The sequence below is a fragment of the Centroberyx affinis genome, unplaced genomic scaffold (genome assembly GCF_046629955.1).
Source record: "Centroberyx affinis isolate AG114_WGS23_722 - 3 ecotype Tasmania unplaced genomic scaffold, CSIRO-AGI_Caff_v1 ptg005017l_1, whole genome shotgun sequence".
In the NCBI taxonomy this organism is placed as follows: Eukaryota; Metazoa; Chordata; class Actinopteri; order Beryciformes; family Berycidae; genus Centroberyx; species Centroberyx affinis.
Window position 1 is genome coordinate 37094 of NW_027282471.1, and position 19052 is coordinate 56145.

Consider the following 19052-nt stretch of genomic DNA (forward strand, 5'->3'; position numbering starts at 1 on the left):
CAAGTATGCGGTGGATTATGTCCTAGTGTAACAGAGATTGATTAGACTTGCCATACAATTTTCTTACTGGCAGATTCATCAGGACAGATAGACAACAACTCCTTCCTTCAAAACACAACTTGATTTACAAGAGTTTTAAAAGTCTGCAGATTCATAGGTGGAGACTTGTCGATGTCTCTCCATGACCCAGATATGTCAAACATATTTTCAGTGAATCATGTTCAACAGGTTGAGTGTTGTGCCTCGCTTTCTCTAGCCCTTCTCTAAAGGCTGCTGGTTTCTGTTGCACACAATGGTTGCACAGAGAGAAGGTATCAGATTGTCTTTAGTTTCCTAAGTTACCCCTTTTTAACTGTCTCCTTATTGTTTCCTTCAGATAAGCAGAAGATGGTGGGATTATTGCTGCATTGCCTTGAGAAGGACTGCACTGAACACAGAGGGAATCAAAGTGAGACAAGGAAAAAAAAAAAGGTGAGATGGACAACACTGAGGGGAGAATGCTTCCACTTTGCACAGGCACCAAATAAAAGAGAAAACGAAGAAAAAAAAGGGGGGGAAAATCAATTCTATTTCTTACCATGAGAAAGAGAGAGGAAAAGCAAATGACGGGAGGTCGAACTCGAGGACAACGAAACAAAAAGCATTCTGCGACTTTGAGTTTATCATTTGTCGCCGTGGGACTGGACTTTGCCTCCAGACTCACGGGACGGAAGAGAAGAGAAGAGAAGAGAAAAGAAGAGAAGAGAAGAGAAGACAAAGACTGAAATCTAAACTCAAACAACAAGCTGTACAGAAAAAGAAAAAAACATTTGAATGTGCAGGTAGATTTTCAGACTTTTTTATTAGAAGAGGAAGGAAGCAAAGTCTAGAAAAAAAAAAAAAACAGGTTGTCTTCCTTTGATATTAAGCTACATTATTTTCATTCTTTTTATGATTTTAGTAGTTTTCTAGAATGTTAATGGTTTCTTAAATCTTTATTGCCTTAATTTTGTCAAACTTTGGAAAAAAAAAGTTTTCCATAGTCTTGAATTGTTAAAAAAAAGAAAAAAAAGTAAGACTGAATGATTGAATGATTTGAGAGGTTCTCGGGAGTTTTAAAGTTCCTAGAGCCACGGAGATGAAATCTACAAATATATCTGTACAGGATAAAAAAAATAAAAAATAAGGCTGTATTTGTATGAAGATGATTTTAAATTATGTGGTACAGTGCAACTCATGTTGTTAGAATAAATCTCCTTTAATGCGACTAGCGGGGAAGGGTTCATCCACTGCTTCATGGAAAATGCAGTTTAGTTTCATTACGGGAAAAAAAAAAAGTTTGGTTTCTCCATGGCATTCGTGTTTTGTTTTGTTTTTTTTGTCGTTTTTTTTTACTTGCAATCTTTTAATGACCTTCAAAAAGTTGTTGTTTTGCCTGCTATGCTTGTCTCACTGCGAAAAGAAAAGGATAAAAAGGAAAATTTCTGACTTTGACAAAAAGCAGTAAAAAAAAAAAAAAAAAATGCTAGGATTTTTAAATGTGCAAAGAGCAATAGTTTTAGGGAAACTGTTGACAAATTCTTTAGTCTTTCTTAACTGTCGAACAAACGCAGCCTACAGGTGGCATATTTTATACCAAAGATGAAGAACCAGAAACTAGGTAGTGAAGAGAACTTCCTTATTTTGCTTTTTTATTTTCTGTTTTATTTTTTGTTTTTTACTTCTGAAATTGAGATTTCTCTTGCTTGTTGTGTCATTGGTGTGTGAGATTAGAGTTTTAACGGTGACAGAGAATGTATGTCACTAAGGGGCTTAATTAAACCCACATAGGCGCACTTGACCGTGCCGCAAAAATAGCGCTCAGAGATTGTTTCGTTTTGTCGTGTGATCCGAACTCGATGGAGATCCAGGTCTGGTGGTAGTAGAAGAAGTGGGAGGAGGTGGGTGTACCATGATCCCAACACCCTACTGTATGTGTGTCAATGGGAAATGGACTGAATAGCAGGGACATGAGAATGATGGGTGTGTACTCTTTATACCTGTGTATACAGAAAATTGGCTCCTTTGGCTGCATCCATCATCCAAAATGCCCACAGTGAGATTTAACTCCCTTAATGATGGTTGGCCAACATACCGTAGATAAGATTGAATTCTTCCTATCTTAGATGTATCCATGCGTCCTCTTCAGCTTCATCGCAGCCTGAGCAACATGCCACTGTCTTGCCAAACACAAGCCATTTCAAATGTGAGCAGGGCCACGATCTCTGTGAGAGGAAAGGGGCATTTCTGTCCCGCTAAAGGTCTACCAAGAAATCACTGCAGCTTACTTACTGTGTGCGTGTCCTCTCCCAGGAGGACAAGGACAGAATCTTTGACTTTTTTGCATTGCCTTTTTGTTTTTCTGTTTTGAGAATTGACTTTGACGTGTGAGCTGCTATTAACTTTTCAGTATTGGGGAGCGAGGCGGTGTCGGGTCGGCCGGGTGGGGGAGAGGTGTGGCCCGAAAGAGGACAGTGACTGACTGAAAGCATCCTGCAGGTTGTGCGCCTCTGTACTGGTTAGAGAGGTACCCTCTTAAAAAACACTTCTCAAAAACTTGTGTTACTTTTCAACACAAGATATGTTAATAACACACATGTTGTGTTAAAATGTATTGTCATTATCATACTGTATGTTGTGTTGAAAAGTAACGTGTGTTGTCCCAAAGAAGACACACAGATGTGTTAAAAATGACACTAATTATTATAAAGAGTTTATGTTCCTGGTTGCAGACCTCGAAAAACACAAAAAGATATGGAAAATTACAATAAACATCAATCTCTTTTTAGATATGGAAAAGTTGAAAATAAGAATCTGCATTATTTGCATTGAATAATAGCACATAGTATATGTTTGAGTACACCATGTCTGTATTTGAGTGTAATTGGCTGTCAGAGTTGGCTGCTATAATAAGCCAGAGACATGATTGGCTGTCAGTGTTCTGCTCTGAGGTCACACCTTCTAAGCCCCACCCCCGTGGCCCTCCACCAATGAGAGGAAGGTAATGGAGATGGAGGAAACGTACTAAAACCATGGTTCAACCAAAATCAAGCAGATACAAACCTCTATTGGAAAATAAATTATTGAAAGAGAGAGAGAGAGTAGAGAAAGAGAGAACAAAAGTAATATTTATGAGATCTTTTTTGTACAGGTGTTTAAAAGAAGATGCAACAGAAATACTTTGATGATGCTATTTTTTTATTTGCTTGGTCATATGCCTCCCATGTCTTTCAAATTGTGATTCTGAGAGTGTCTGTAGAACCAGTGGATATTACTGTAGTTTCAAATGTCTCTTTTCTTTTTTGTTTTCTTTTTAGACAAATCTTTCAATAAAAAATAAAATGTTTCAAACAACTGACATCCTGGCTGTACTGTATATTCTGTATGTGCAAAACAATACCACTAGAGCGCACCATAGCACACAATGTGAGGGGAGGGAAGGGTGTTTGTGTGTGTGTGTGTGTGTGGGAATTTTACAGTAGGTCAGTGGACACAGATGCTAGAGAACCATGCAGATTTACTATTAAACATGCATACTTGCATTTTCATATCTTCTTTTGATTATTAAACCCACAAGATTTGAAGAACAAGCCACTAATGATTCACAAGTGTCAGTATGAAATAACCTCTAGAGCTCAGCTGATTTCACCACTAGTGGATTAGTAATATTATTCAGTTTATTCAGCATATACAGCCCAACACACAGTAACCTGCATCTCATACAACAGCCAATGAAATGCACAGTAAGTAGATTGTTTTATTAGATATGTTATATATGGAGTTATTATCAAAATATGAATAATACAGTCAGTGCATCAGATGAGAATCATGCATAATTCTCTCGAAGATGGAGCCACCACTTTGTTGTCAATGCTACCCAAGAATACGATGTATGCATACTGTCTAATTCCACATTTACAGGTGTTTCAACCATGCTGCCTTCAGTCACAAATGATGATCAACTTTTTTTTGTTTTTGAATAAAATGTTTCAGAATGATTGAATTTATCTTGAAACAGTGTCCCTCATTTGTTAACATTACTGTGTGTGTGTATGTGTATGTAACCCTAAATATCAAGTGTTTTCTGTACTGTTCCTCTGAATTACTCAGAGAAGTAGTGTGATCAGTAAATGTAATGTAGTGTAAAAATATTTTGACAGGATCAGAGATCTTTTTTATGGCTGTATAAACAACCTGCAAAGAATGAAAAGTCAGATTGTATGCCTATGTAAACACAGTGAAAGTTTATCTACAGAATCCAGGACACAGATAACGGCCACATGCACAAGGCTTGATCCTCAACTCAAAATTTTCATCAGTCCTTCATAACTTTCCTAAAATCCTCCACTGACTTTTGGTAATGTTTTACTTAATTTAAATCCTGTGCATTAACCTGTGAATGAACCTATAAAGTATGAGTAGCCTATACAATAATACTCTTTAAGTACTTAATGAAAATTGTCCCAAAACATAATTACAAACAAAAACCACACAACAAAACATTCAAATCGGATGTGCTGAAAAATAAAAATTACAACAGAGTTCCCGCACTCTTAAATAACAATTCATTTTTGCCAACCAGCTGGCCACTGCCCGAAACTCAAATTCATGCATTTGCATTTAAATTCATTATCTGCTGGCAAATAATAGAATGTATTACTAATGAGCCGTTGTTTTTTTTTTGTAAGTCTTATTGTAGTACACAATGTTTGTATACTTGGTACTCACATTATTGTGTTGTTACACAGTGTCAATACATTACATGTTAGGGTGATTTTCATTAAGCACATACAGAATATTATTGTGCACTTAATATGATACTTTTCAATACTGGAATAAAGCCATGGCAAAGCATTTTTCATATAAAGAAGACATATTCAGTGCAATTGTAATACAGTTAAAATCATAATCAGTAGGTGAGTGGATGGACAAAATGAGTTGCATGCTTTTGTGTGTATATGCTTCTGCCTGTGTGTGTGTGTGTGTGTGTGTGTGTGTGTGTGTGTGTGTGTTGCCGCTGTTTCGGGATATTCACACCACACAGACTGCTACAGTGTCACCTCTTTGCCTTTAAAACTGCCATGTCTCCCTGCCTTTAGTGGAGCATATGGCAGATACTGAAAAAGCCCATTACTTTACTTTAGTCTAGCTGAGTATACCGATCTGAAGCCGAAGATGCTAGCAGTCTCTTGGCCACTTCAGTGTTTAGAACTGGTTTGTCATCATTAAATGGCTCAGGCTCAAAGATACGAACATATTCATGATTAACTTTCCATAGGGGAACCTGGGCACATGCTACCATAGCGCCTCCCGGCTACAAACAGCTGGCAGAGGCTTACAATGACTGTCCGGTCCCTTTTGTGAGCGGCGTACCCGCTTTGACCCGCGTCGCTTCAGTAGCAGGTGCGAACGAGGATGATGAAGAGGAAGACAACGGTTATGATGGTGAGAGCGGAGAAGAGGAAGATGAGGCCGGCGAAGACGGGGCTTGCCATGGGGAGGATTTCCTTCGCCTCGGATGGGATCATGTTGGACATGCTCAGCATGTAGCCCAAGCTCCAGCCTACACTGGTCTCCTTCACCTGGAGAGGAGAGGAGAGGAGAGGAGAGGAGAGAAAGATTCAATTTTGTCATTTTACGTTTTGTTCTACAGATTTTGCCTGATGCACTTTTTCATTTGCATGCTGTTGCCTCCTTTTTTCTTTCACGTCACCTGCTATACATCACTTTGAATTTCTCCAGAAGTCAAGTGTGTCAAACAGGCCTGTCGTGACAAAGTGAACTAATGAAAGCCCCGGGGCCGCACATGACCCAGACCATCCGTCTAGTTTCCCTGGAAAGTGTGTCTGTTTTGTAACCTCCTCTTAAAGAAGCTATCAATTTGCCCCGCTCCAGATCCCCCAGAGGCACGAACCGGCACACGCAGCACAGTAACTCACTTGTTGGCGGCTTTTGGAAACTGGGGGACAGCACTGGGCCCAGTGAGGGAAGCCCTTGTTTTCAGTGAATGAGTCTTAAAGGGTAATAACGACGTGCAATTTGGAAACAGTGACTGCGATGTGTGACTTTTTTGGAGAGCTACTTTCTTGCTACGCGACATGAGTCTGAGACTGAATCTCACAGCCTGGGAATCTCCTTCTGCTGAGGGAGTTCCATTGTTGAAAGAGGCTTTGTGTCCCCAGGGTGGAGGCATGGAATAAATCGCCTGCCTTTCACGCTGGCATCAACTTTTTTTTTTTTTTTTTGTCTGTACATGATGAGTATGCCAGGCATCCATCTCTGCCTGGCTCCCAGTGGGTGGTCTCATCCGCTTAGCATGGAGAGCATGAAATATATGGGATTTAATGTGCTGCAAAATGGGAGATGATAGTGTTCAAAGGACAGCTCAAAACCTATTGTCATATTTATGTACTGAATATTATCATATTCTCTCACTGTTTGTCTAATGTGAGTGCTTTTGTTGCAAGAATAGAGAATATATAATAGAGCAGATAGAATAGAGTAGGACAGGCTGTGTCTAATGGGAGGAAATTATCTTTGCTTTCTGTCTTCGACTCTTAAACACTTCGTATTGCTCTTTTTGTCTTCGCAGCTCAGATACAACAGTGGGTCAGTCCGGCATCTTTCCTTTTTTGACCGACCTCTCTTTGGAACGCAATGTTTCTCCAGGTCTCTTTGTCGAACTTGTATCCGTCTGCCAGCAGGGTGAGGACATAGTGACCAGAGTAGCAGTACGTCTTAAGGAATCGGTCAGAGATCCAATGCTTCTCTGCCTTCAGCTGCAAGGGAGAAGAAACAAAGATCAGAGTTCAGCGATTAAGACAAATTGCAGCCCACATGAAGTGAATGTTAGTGAAGTGAATGTTAAATGCAAAATAGCAGCAGAAGAAACTGCAACTAAACTGCTGCAACAACAAGCCCAAACTGACTTCTTCCAACATTCATCCCTGTGGCTGTTTGCACCTGTCACCACGGGCCTGTTAGTGAGTTTACACAGTTATCTGTGTAATAGGACAGCAACCCATGGTGTTTATCTATGTCTATGTTTCATTTGAACTGGCCTGTGTCTAAAGGCTAAGCTATGGGTGTGATAGATCCATGGTCCCTGCCTCTATATTGTATGTCTGCTGTTAACTTTTCTTAGCATTTTTATACCTGTGAGCCAGAGACATTACAAAAAGACCCACAGCTGTAAAGTTTGTGGTAGAGAGTATCAAATAGGAAACGTTTCTGTGTTTCTTTTGTTTGTTTATTTGTCTGTTTGGTAACCCTTTAAATTACAGGCCGTTAATTACACAGTAATGACTGGAAATAACTAAGTAATATCCAAGTAAAATAGATGTAATAACTAGTAATAGCATTACAGTGACTGGTAATTACTGAGTAATATTCAAGTAAAAAAGACGCTTTTTACCAGTAATTGTATTGTAATGACTAGTGGTTATTTTTAGGCAATATTACTTAGTCATTTCCAGTCATTACTGCGTTATTAACGGCCTTTAATTTTTTTTCTCTTTCTTTCTTCCAGCCTCCTTTCCTCCTTACCTCCTTCCTTCCCTCCTTCCTTGCTTTCTTCCCCCCACCCTTCCTTCCTTCCTAAATTCCTTTTTTTGTCCATTCCTCCACCCCTTCCTTCTTCCTTTACTCCCTCCCTCCCCTTCCTCTGTCCCATCCCTTCCATCTTCCTTCCTTCCTTCCCTTGCACTGTAGCAGCAGGCAAATTTGAGAAACTTACAACTGTCCAGTGTGTGCGGCAGAATTCCTCTACTGCAGCCTTGAATGCATCCAGCTCTGAGTTCCCGTCCTGTCCCAGAGCCCTAGCAGTGAAGAAGAATCCAGCATATGCCTGGCGGGAACAACAGACAGAGTTATAGTAAATTATTATGAATGTACCGCACTGTATTTGTCTGCGTGTGCGTGCAGCTTCGTCACAGTGTGTTACCATAAAATCCCCAGTGACCGGTGGCTGCTGGACTCCGTTGAAGGAGCAGTTGGCTCCGGAGCAACTCTTGAAGTCAAATATGGACTTGACGATGCTCCTGCACTTGTCCGAGTCCGGAGCCCCCACCATGAAGATGTCTTGGTCTGGGTTGTAGTTCGCTGGCTTCTCTGTGCACTGCGTGTCGTAGATGAGCGAGGCCTTCATCGTGATGTTGAAGCCCTCGGCGTAGCAGGGGTTGAGAACGTAGGTCAGGTCCTGCGATGCCTGGAGGGTTAAGAGGAGGAAGAAAAGGGGAGAAGGGTAGGGAAGATGAAAGACAAGACCAAAAGAGGAGGAGAAGGAGGGGGAAAGGAAGAATTCGAGGCATAGAGGAAGAGGGGAGTGTAGAGTTTGCTTACAATGTTGCTTATTAGGGATGGGACGATGTGCTTATCGCACGATACGATTCAATACGCGATAAAATGGAGCTAATATCACAATTTATTTTTCTGCCCCACGATACGTATTGTCACATTTTTGTATCGCGATATATTGTATTTCGATATATCGTCCCATTCCAATTGCTTATATAATCAACACCTTCTATATGTCCAAAACTTCTTTGTTTGAATTCCTCATGAAGCAAATTTACCACACACACAACTTGCCAATCAACATTTCACCCCAGGGCGATTCTCAAGACAGTGCTGCAATTTTACACCCATAACATATTCTCATAGCATCCCTCCCTCTAATGACTATGAGCGTCAACTTTGTATTTACTTACTAGCTACCAGAGATAATGCATTTTCTCCCAGTCTAGCTTGATGACATTGACGGTCTGATCAATATCCTTAATGACATAATGCATCCTTGACTGGTCTCCCTTTGTCTGTTTGCAGCTCAAGGACACTGTTCCCTGATCAACTCTTAACTGGGCGTTAATGGATTTTTGCGTGCACATGCCCACAGACACAGACACACATGCAGTCTCACCACCACATGCATGCACCACACACACGCAAAAGCAATCTCAGGAAAGGGCCTCTGCCATATACGTAGTGATTCCTTGAGAGATCCCATCTGAGCATACACACACACATACCAAAGACAAGCCGTGTACCTTGACTATTTTGTCCAGAATCTTCCTCTCGACCTCGTTCTTGCCATAGCAGAGGAAACTGTGTGTGTAGATGTTGTAATGATAGCCGTACAGTTTGACCGGCATATAGTCAGACCCCCTGGTGTCATCCGGGACTGCAAAGGCAATCTGGGTGGATGCTCCACCAAGGTCCATGGACCCCACTGTCTTTGCCCCATCAGGACGGACATAGGCGTTCCACAGGGTCTTCTGCAAACACAATGGAAGGAAAGCTTTTGCAGACCTTTGGTGTGTAACATGCAATGGCCTACAAACTGATTTTGCTGATGTATTTTTTATACAAACAATAAAGTCACATTTTCACAATAGAGATGAGTGAGCCAGCTAATTTTAGCAGAGATCCAAAAGAAACAGCGAGTGAAGAGGTCACATATCACTTTGCAAAATACCATCATCATAATAGTGCTGCTTTGTATTGCTTTTTTGGCTTGAGAACAAGAACCATCATCCATCACTGAGCAGATGAAAATGCGAGTGTGTGGGAAGAAATTGGGAATGTGTTACAATCGGCAGAGAGTTTTTGTCCCAAAACAGGCACTACTGGCTGGAAAGTGAGGTTTGAAAGATAGAAATCTCTGTGCTTGGTGATGTAATCTCTCTATCAACCTCCTGCAGTTATGGTCATTTTGTGCTATGGAGCAAGAAAAATTTTACATATTGCCCCTTTGATATGGTATTTGATCTGTTCAGTTAAACAAACTTCTGTCAAACTTTGCAACGATAGAGATAAATATTGAGTTTTCAAGGCACCAGCTGAACCAAAACAAGCCTTTGGCCCAGCACATTCATTGGTGGCTACAAGAAGACTTGGACTAATCTTTGTTACCTCCACCAAGGAGGTTATGTTTTCGGTGCCGTTTGTCTGTTTGTCTGTTAGCAGGATTACGGAAAAACTACTGGCCTGATTTTCATGAAACTTCGTGGAAGGGTGTAGCATGGGCCAAGGAAGAACCCATTACATTTTGGAGCGGTTCCGGATCCGACTCACGAACAAGCAATAATAGCACAAACCTTGGCGGAGGTCTGCGCTCTCCGAGTGCCCTTCTAGTTTCCAATACCATACCCAGTTTACAGTCTTCTGCTGCTATTCTTATTAAAACTAAGAGTTCGATTGCCATATCATCATCTCATCAAAATAACTTGTTTAATCCAAATATGTGAGTTGTCCCGACTGAACTACTAAAAACCAATGTATTATATTTGACATTTCAGTTCATTTCTGCCTTGTTTTCCTTACCTCCAGGAAGTTGCCCATGAGGTAGTTGACAGTGATCCACCCATACAGCCCCTCTTCCTCTCCAGTGATGATGGAGGCGTTTTGGAACATGAAGGGCAGAGACTGCAGGTAGCTTCTGAAGCTAGCCAGGATCTCATTGGACCTCTGCTCATCCTTCTCACTTATGGCAAAACAGAAAATGGATTAGGATTAGAGTCGGGGTAGAAAATGGATCGGAAGCAGTCAAAATTGGAATCAGAATAATTGTCATCATGTCATTCATCATCACCTTGTCATCATCATTATCATTGACTACAATAACAACAACATCGATAACATCATATTTATTCTTATGAATGAGTTGTATAATCAAATGGATCTACCCAAATCCACAAGGCACAATACAGCTGTCAGACTTGGGACAGTTTGACACTGCCTAACGAAAGTAAACCATTCACTACTGTGGAAATGTCCTCTCCAAACAACATAAATTGGGGCCAGTACAGTACAGGCCCTAGGTCTAGGAGTAAGAATTTTTTATGCCCCCCTTTTCTATAAGAAAATGACTACTGTGAGAAGGCCCCATATGTGGTCCTCCCTGCATCACTGACCTGGGTGCAGTAGTCTGCAGTGTAAACATGTTTTTACTACTGGAGCTTCCAGGTGGCTCAGCAGGCTTGGGGGGAAACCATGTGGTGCATGAGGACATACCATGGGAACATATACTGTGCAGGTTGAATCTCTCCTGTCTTTCTGGTCACCCTGCACTATATTCTAGCTACTGAAGACATTTATTTCAACATGTTCTTACTGGAGCAGTCTCATTCCAGCAGTAGCTCCCAGAAAGATAGGCGTGTTTTTGTGTTTTTCAGCAGGAATGGCTTTGGTGATGTTGTCCATGCAGGCTTTGAAGGCTATCCATGATGCATTATCTTTATCTGGGTCAGCTTTCATTTCCGAGATACCGTCACCTGTGGACACAAGGCCAGGCTGAAATCAGATTCTTACATTACTGCACTAATAGCCTTGAATAAAATGGCTGAGTAAATGTGTTTAATATTTTCAGTTAAGCCAATTGAATAAAGGCTTTTAAAACTCAAATATGTTCAATAACCTCTGATTTTCCCCAAAAGAGCAACTCAAGATTTTTCTGTTATTATATCCAATAATTCAGTTGACTTTACCCTCACATTTTCATTTTGTCATCCTTCCTACGATACCAAAACAATTTTAGAACATACTGTACACACACAGTAGCTATAATTCACTGCTCTCATTTAAGAGAAAAGAACTCACCCTTAACTCTGCAGTTCTTCACCTCCTTCACCACTCCTGTCTCATTCTGCTTCTCCCCCGGCCACTCGTACAGGTATATGTTGGAACGGGACGAGCCGGAGTCGATCACTATGCCATACTGAAGAGAGCAGGGGAGAGAGACAAACAGAAAGAAAGAAAGAAAGATGAGAAAGAAGGAGGCAGAAAGAAAGGGAGAGAGAGAAAGAGGTAGATGAATGAATGATTTTCCCTCTACTTGCTCTTAAAAAAAATCCCCTCTATCTCTCTCCTTGGCTCTTACTCTATTTCTTTTCCTAGCACTTATGCTTAGATTGTCACCATGGTCACAATATCATATAACTCTAAGGTTGACTTTTGCACTCCTTCATTTTGGCTGCTGGTAATTTGGAACTAGGAATTGAACCTACTCATTGTAAGTCACTCTTGTCAGCCAAATGCGCCACATGTGGACTTTCAGACGCAGGCATCTCCATTTCACTCTTGTTTTGTGCACAATCATCATGTTTTCACTGTTCCAGTTTGCACTCGGGCCCAGCTGAGTGCATCCCTTATTAGCAAGAGACATAAAAGCCCCGTAATGATATTGTAATGTCTTCCCACAAAGAGCTGGGACTATAAAGGTAGGATTAAAAATGCAAGGGAGGGCTGCGGCTGCTGCACCCCCACCCACCCACCCACCCACATCCCCCAACCACCCACATCCCCCAACCACACATGGTCCATCAGTGCAGGGCAACCCCCCCTCCGCCTTTAACCCTGTCACTGACGTCTGGATAACATTAGGCTTCACATTCCCAGAGGGATAGTTGTATGGGAGTTAAGGTGTGTGTGTGTGTGTCTGTCTATGGTATATGGTATGTGTGTGTGCATTTGTGCATGTGCATAGTGCTCACCTCCAGCGTGTATTCGTGAGACTTCCAGGTGTCCTGGATGACGGCGACAGCGATGATGGCGGCGATGCTGGCCAGGAGGAGCAGCAGCACGGCCGCCGTGCGACACTTGCAGCCCCGCTCCCGCTTGGAGGCCATGTCCTGAGGGAGAGGGAAGGCAGACGGATCGAAGAGAATTGAGAAAAGAAGTGTGTTTTTTTTTTTTTACTCAAGGCATCTTAGTGCCGAAAGTGATGATACATGAAGAATTTTACAAGGTGAGATGAGCAATAATAGCACTTATCTAAACACAGAGTACTACAGGGAGTACTCTGCTTTTAGTACAGGGAGGCAAAAAACAAGATTTCTTTGAAATGTATAGTTAGTGGTATGTGTTTTTATCATCTGCCCAAATAAAGAGAGAGCCATTAAGTCACCCACAATGTTAAGATTCTTCTAAGAAAGTGAGGTTTTGTAGTTTTATTTAAGATCACACAGAAATTAAAAATGACTTTTCTGCCTTTTCATCTCATTCTATTTATCATAACATACACCTATTTGACAATTTCTGCCAAAAAAAAGACAAAAAAAATATTTTCTTGTATTTTTATATCAAAATCTCATTACTTTTACAGCCAACCAATAAAACCATCACAGATATTTGTACAGTCCCGCCCCTCTGCCCTTCCCAACTACTCTCCCTAATCCCATATCCCATTGGCTAGTTTCAAGTGTGGGATGATGGGTTGGAGGGGATGAGGAGGACTTGGGTCCAAAGTACAGTACAGTTCTTTGACAGCCAGCAAGTGTGTTTGCTGCTGTCTCATGAAAACCGTTTATCTCCAAAAGCTTTGGTAGTTATTTTTTTCTTTCTTTTTTTTTTTTTTTTTTAACTTGAATCGAAAGCGCACACAGACTTTCATGTGCCAGTGATCCTGAACGTTATTTGGAAAGTCAGTCTGTTTTCAGTCTTAGATCAGCATGATAACTTCACTGGTGAATTATGTTCATTCATGTATCCATAACCCTATTCAAAACAATCACAGGACTTGCCAAAACCTGTTCAAGTCTCAAGGAAGGATTAGAGAGGGTATCGGTATAGAGGTGATGTGCTGCCACTTTTCAACAGTACTGAAGAGACAATATTAACTTTGTGTGTGCATCTGCCTGTGTGTCCAGTTCATTTGAGGAATCATTTGAGGAGAATTAGCCGAAGCAGCCAGCCATTCCCAGCACTAACACCGGACAGCTGCTGGGGAGGTGCATGATGGGAGGTTCCTAACATGGCTACCACTCCACCAAAGCCTCCAGAGCACCAAGGCCATTTGGCATCAGAGTAAGATTTGGGCTGTAGGTAAGGTCAGTGTGAAAAAGAAATGTCACCTCACAGAAAGATTGGTTTCCATCACATCTTGGCCTCATGCAACAGCATAACACGGCTTGCCAGAGACATTTCCGCTGGAGTCTCAAGGGTTAGTTCATTGACAAAGAACAGTGCTGCAGGCCGGATCCACTGTCCATGGATGAATGCTATGTACACAAACACTGGCTCACAACATAATGTTTCTCATATGCCGGTGTGTTGCTCTCATACCCAGAGGTGGGAAGTAACTAAGTACATTAACTCAAGCACTGCACTTAAGTACAATTGTGTGGTTCTGGCACTTTATTTTAGTATTTCCATTTTGTGAGACTTTCTACTTTTACTCTACAAGTTTTACCTGCAAAACATACGATAAGCTCATAAAATATGTTGCATTGTTAGAGTTTAAACTCCCCAACAGTGGAGCAGTTAACAACATTAAAATACTTCTTTAGGTTAATGCTTCAATAATTTAACACTCTGAGAGAATGACGACTGTTTTATTGTTTCTCCCTTGTGTGCTATTGATAATAATAATAATAAACTTTATTTATATAGCACTTAGTAAATACATAAAAGCATGCATGGTAAGACATCTGAAGGGAAAAATCAAATGATTTATAAAAGACTGAATTCAGAAATAATGCCCTAGTAAAAGCAGAGCTGCAGGACAAGAACTAAAGGATGAGGTGCAAAAACAAATCACAAATGACATATATTTAAAAAAAAAAAAAAGGATTCAAGTAAAAGCAAGACGGAAAAGTGTGTTTTTAAAAGTTATTTAAACAAATACACCGAATTGACTGAGTAATAGAGGTGTGTAGAAATAAATGCATGTGTTACAATTTCCAAGTGTTTGAAAGATTAAAAAAAAAAGCGTTAATCTTAGAGAGTTTTCTAAGTTGAAGGAAGCAAGACTACCAATTTCTTGACATGATTTATCTAGGGTTAAACTGGAGTCAAAGATGACAAATTTCTGCAGCTTGTTGTTACATTTGCAGAGAGAGGGCCAAGACTGTGATGGATGTCGGCGCAAACCAATGATAAGAACTTTAGACCTATCACTATTCAGCTGAAGAAAGTTGAGTGACATCCAGGGCTGAATATCCAGAAGGCAGTTTTGTAAAACGGTTAGCTCTGCCATATCACCAGGTTATTTATGCATTAGTTGTGTGTGTGTGTGTGTGTGTGTGTGTGTGTGTGTGTGTGTATGAGATGTGAGTTTTATCCTTAATATGTACAGTATGTGCAAAAAAAATGGAATTTAAGCCTAAACCCCAGTTTTCCCATGTCACGTTATGTAATAACTTGGGGAAAATCTGTTATTTTGTAACCAGGATTTGTTTTATGTGACGTATATTCAAAGGAGATGAGGTAAGAATTTGTTCAAATGAAAATATTAAGTGGGGAAAAAGAAAAAAATTCTGGCTAAAGTATGAAATCCACCTCTACCAACATTATTAGATATCAATATGACAGTGAATACAAAGATTTTGAAAAAATACTCCCCCACACTCTGCTGTAAGTGTGTTCAGTAATGAGCGGTCATGAGCAGTTGCGGCAGACAGCGTATGATTACAACGTTGCATCAATCACAGCAGGTAAATGCTGCTATTACATCTCTGCCTGGCTGTAGGTGTTATTATCAGATTCTCAAACAGTATGGTCTCTCTCTCTCTCTCTCTCTCTCTCTCTCTCTCTCTCTTACCTTCCACGCAATATGAACACAAAGTAATCATTTGACTCCACCATTGTTGACATATCCATAACCGTTTCGCCGCTCTGCGCCTAGATCAGTCACAGCCGAGGTTTGTTGTGTTTTGAAATGACAGACTCCTGCTTTTTGAAATTGCCCCTATAACTGCAGTGAAGCCAAACAGACAGGGTGTGTGTAGACACTGATGACATGTCAACAAGCTGTGTGATGTCTTTCACAGACGCTACCTTGGTCTGCTGAACACCCCCGGAGGGTTACACAATAGTTTTAAACCGCCTCTTAACATGCCAGGTTTTTAGATTTGGTTGGCTTTTCCTTGATGGCTATACTGACATTTTTCATTTTCAATATGTTGGCTTGGTTCCAAGGTCATAAAATGTGTTCTATAAGAGATACAGGATATCTGTGGGATTCTGACAATGTGTTTAAGTACTTAGCCTATGACCGCTGCAAGACAGTCACAAGAAATATTGATCTGAAGTATGTCTAATTTATCTTTTCACACAGTTTTATCTACAATAAACTTCAGTCAGACTAACAGAATTTAAAAGCTTGAAAATACAATTGCATCCTACTGTGCTGCAAAGGTAAGAATGGAAAATATTTTCTTGTACTGATTAAAGTATAAGAGTGTGTCTGAGCACAAAAACAAAATAGCAACAGTAATCCCAAAATTATTCTACATCGCTATTGTGTTTCAACATGTATGAACATGTATGGATACTACGGTTTTAACCAACCTAATCATTTGCACTGAATGGACAGTGCATCTAATGCAACTAATGGTTTAATGGCACATCTTTTGAAGCAAATGAAGGAAAAAAATCATCTTGTAAAAGCACAATATTGATCTTTGGCCTCATAACTAGCCGGCCGGTGGTTAGTCTAATCCTTAACATCAATGTAAAGTAGAGGTGTGTTTATTCCTCCTGGCTGCAGGTTGCTTGTGCAGCTTCGGGGTGAGTTTACACAGACTGTCAGCTGCTGTCCATTATACCTGCTTCCTCTGCACTGACCACATTTGTCAAATGAAAATTTCTCAGCGACCTAAATCAAGTTTATGGACAGTTGCATGCGTTTCTCTAACAAAAGTTACCTGCTTTTGTAGGATACCGAGCGACAAGCCTGTATTATTTCATTTAGTCTATCTGACATTGCAGACACTTGGGAATTCAATGGCAGCACACATTTGAGTTTACCAGCAGATTCAGCATCAGCACATTTAATTGGAACCATTCCACTGCTTCCTAATGTTGGCCTCCCCCATTCCAATGGCTACTCTATTCAGCTATCTGAAACATTGGAAGAAAGTTCTCTCTCTCTCTCTCCCTGTCTCTTTCTGCAGAACAATCCTCTGAGAGTTTACTCTACATTTCAAGCACAGGGCAAACCACACAGTGCAGCAAGACTAGTTTTTCACTTGCCATGACAGATACATAGGTCAGCAACATGTCAGCAAGTCTGCACCTAAAGCTTGCTTTTTTTTTTTTTTGTTACCATGGATGAAATATGTCCCAGTAAAGACAGCGCTACCGAGGTGGGAGTGAAAGAATTCCCACATATTTGCCCAACAAAGTGTTGCTTTTGCTTGTAGGGACTGGTCCTGGCAGGATGACCTCAAAGGGGCGAGGAGGCCAGAAAAAAAATCAGGTATAACGCTTGATACATGCAGCCTATTACACTACAGCAGGTCCAGCTGAACCATCCAACTCACCCCACATGAAACAAACTTACTAAATTAACCCTTCGGTCACATGTCTTCTACTTTCGTGTAACGCTCCTGGTGTTTTCCTTTGACTGAAGGAATGAATGAGAGACAAGTTGTTTTATTTGCTTTTCCTACCTTGAAGAGCAGGCTTGGCGGATCCTGGCTTGGGGAAGGGAGCGAGACGACTCACAAGGAGGGAGAAAGAAGCACAGGAGGTAATAGGAGAGCTGGAGAGGGAGGGAGAGAGAGAGAGAGAGAGAGAGAGAGAGAGCAAGAGCGAGAGAGTGGTCCGAAGATTGTAAGCTCCTCATTGATCGGTCCGCGAGGACAGGAGTGGTGTACCCCAATAGAGAGAGGGTGGGAGGGAGGGAAGGAAGGCGGGTGGGGCATTACATACACACTCCAGCTTTCACCACTCCCACCACAAGGGATAACATCAGTGAAAACTGCCAGGACTGTTTCCACACACAGGGAGCACAGTCAGTGAGTGATACTGGACTGGTCCTAGTTCATTGTAAATGACTTAGGGCAGATGCAACCATATGCAGTATATGCTACCCCTATTTATGCCTTGTTAGTATCCCATGGGTGAAACAATGAGAGAAAGAGAGAGACAGAGCGATTGTTCAGTAGTTTGTTGATGTAATCAATGGGACAGAGTGCAGTGTGGATGATTTACCGTCTTCCACACAGTTTATCACAACGTCAGCTCCTGTTTGATGGGCTTGAACTGAAGCTATCAGACAGCATAATCTGAGCTCTTCGATGCAAAGCGAAGTGGGAATTAAAATGGCTTTGTGAGCCATGTGACCAACTCTCACTGTATCCCTGGGGTTCTGTTCCATTTTTCACCCTGGGACTCAAACAACATTCTTTTTCCCCAATAACCCGCAGGCCACATCATGCCCACGTTTACTGTTAACCTACAAAACGGAAGGTCTCAGTAATTAGCCCTGGACTGAGTCTGGGCATGTTGGCTTAACTTGAAACGGTGATATTCTGTTCTTACAGATGAATTACGTAATTTTCCCACATGCGCGCACATACACACACACATTTTCCTTGAATTACTGTTTTTATTCCAAATCAAAAGGTCTGTCGATGTTTGCTGGCTCCAGCCTTTACTTACAGTAAAGTCATTGCTTTATCTTACAAACTTTGCTGTCACTCAAAGTGCAACATTCTGCTGTAATCCAGTATGTTTGTTTTGCTTACAGAGGCAGACAGCGAGGAGCTGAAAGCATACTTTTAATTGTGTGTGTTTCTGTGTGTTTCTGTGTGTGTGTGTGTGTGTGTGTGTGGGTGTGTGTGTTTTCTGCAGCACTTTCTGGAAACATGAGAACTGTCTGTATGTGTGTCTGTGTGTGTGTGTGTATGTGTGTGTGTGTGTGTGTGTGTGTCTTATGGTAAGGGAAAACAGGAGAAACCACATTAGAGAAGAGAGTCATTAGAATGCATCAGCCTCCCCAGTCCAGATCAATGGGCAAAACAACCTCAACTAGCTCTCACAGCGACAACACGCTGCCATACCAACCTGTCCTGAACAAGTCAAACACTCCCATTCAGCCATGTATTCATTTATTCATTTATTTAGTCGGGCAGTTAGTCAATCACTTGCTCCCTACCTTACCCCTGTCCTCTCTCTCCTCTGTTGTGCTTTATCCAATTGCTAACAAGTCAATGGAACATTCTAAAGAGTACTTTTGCCCGGAGCTAGCAGCCCCTGCTTTGGAGGGTTAACCCCAATTTTACAGGGTTTCTAATAAAATTCTCAAACCTCTC

The 19052-nt window shown here is 41.2% G+C and overlaps 2 protein-coding genes across 2 annotated transcripts in view; one reads left to right on the top strand and one right to left on the bottom strand.

Annotated features, from left to right (window-relative positions):
• Nucleotides 1–4549, top strand: part of LOC139666439 (RNA-binding motif, single-stranded-interacting protein 3-like) — a gene marked incomplete at its 5' end in the record, with an annotated part of 40395 nt that extends 35846 nt beyond the window's left edge. Inside the window, one exon of the mRNA XM_071545650.1 lies at nucleotides 377–4549. Coding sequence (XP_071401751.1) covers nucleotides 377–380 — 4 coding nt within the window. The remainder of the gene's footprint in view (nucleotides 1–376) is intronic.
• On the bottom strand, nucleotides 3756–17554 carry entpd3 (ectonucleoside triphosphate diphosphohydrolase 3). The gene is made up of 10 exons (XM_071545649.1): nucleotides 17406–17554; nucleotides 12507–12644; nucleotides 11614–11731; nucleotides 11129–11288; nucleotides 10339–10498; nucleotides 9063–9290; nucleotides 7961–8224; nucleotides 7754–7864; nucleotides 6660–6797; nucleotides 3756–5600 (listed from the first exon to the last, which is right to left on the bottom strand). Exons 2-10 carry the CDS (start codon nucleotides 12639–12641, stop codon nucleotides 5412–5414), a joined length of 1503 nt encoding a protein of 500 aa, XP_071401750.1. The 5' UTR covers nucleotides 12642–12644; nucleotides 17406–17554; the 3' UTR covers nucleotides 3756–5411.
• Between the last annotated feature and the right edge of the window lie 1498 nt (nucleotides 17555–19052).

What these genes read in the sequence shown, in the direction of transcription:
- entpd3 (XM_071545649.1), bottom strand. Translation starts at nt 12,641, where the DNA reads ATGGCCTCCAAGCGGGAGCGGGGCTGCAAGTGTCGCACGGCGGCCGTG. An exon ending in TTCTGGACAAAATAGTCAAG is followed by an intron (nt 8,225 to 9,062) that starts GTACACGGCTTG and finishes TTAACCCTCCAG; the next exon opens with GCATCGCAGGACCTGACCTA. An exon ending in GCCGCACACACTGGACAGTT is followed by an intron (nt 6,798 to 7,753) that starts GTAAGTTTCTCA and finishes TCTCCCTTGCAG; the next exon opens with CTGAAGGCAGAGAAGCATTG.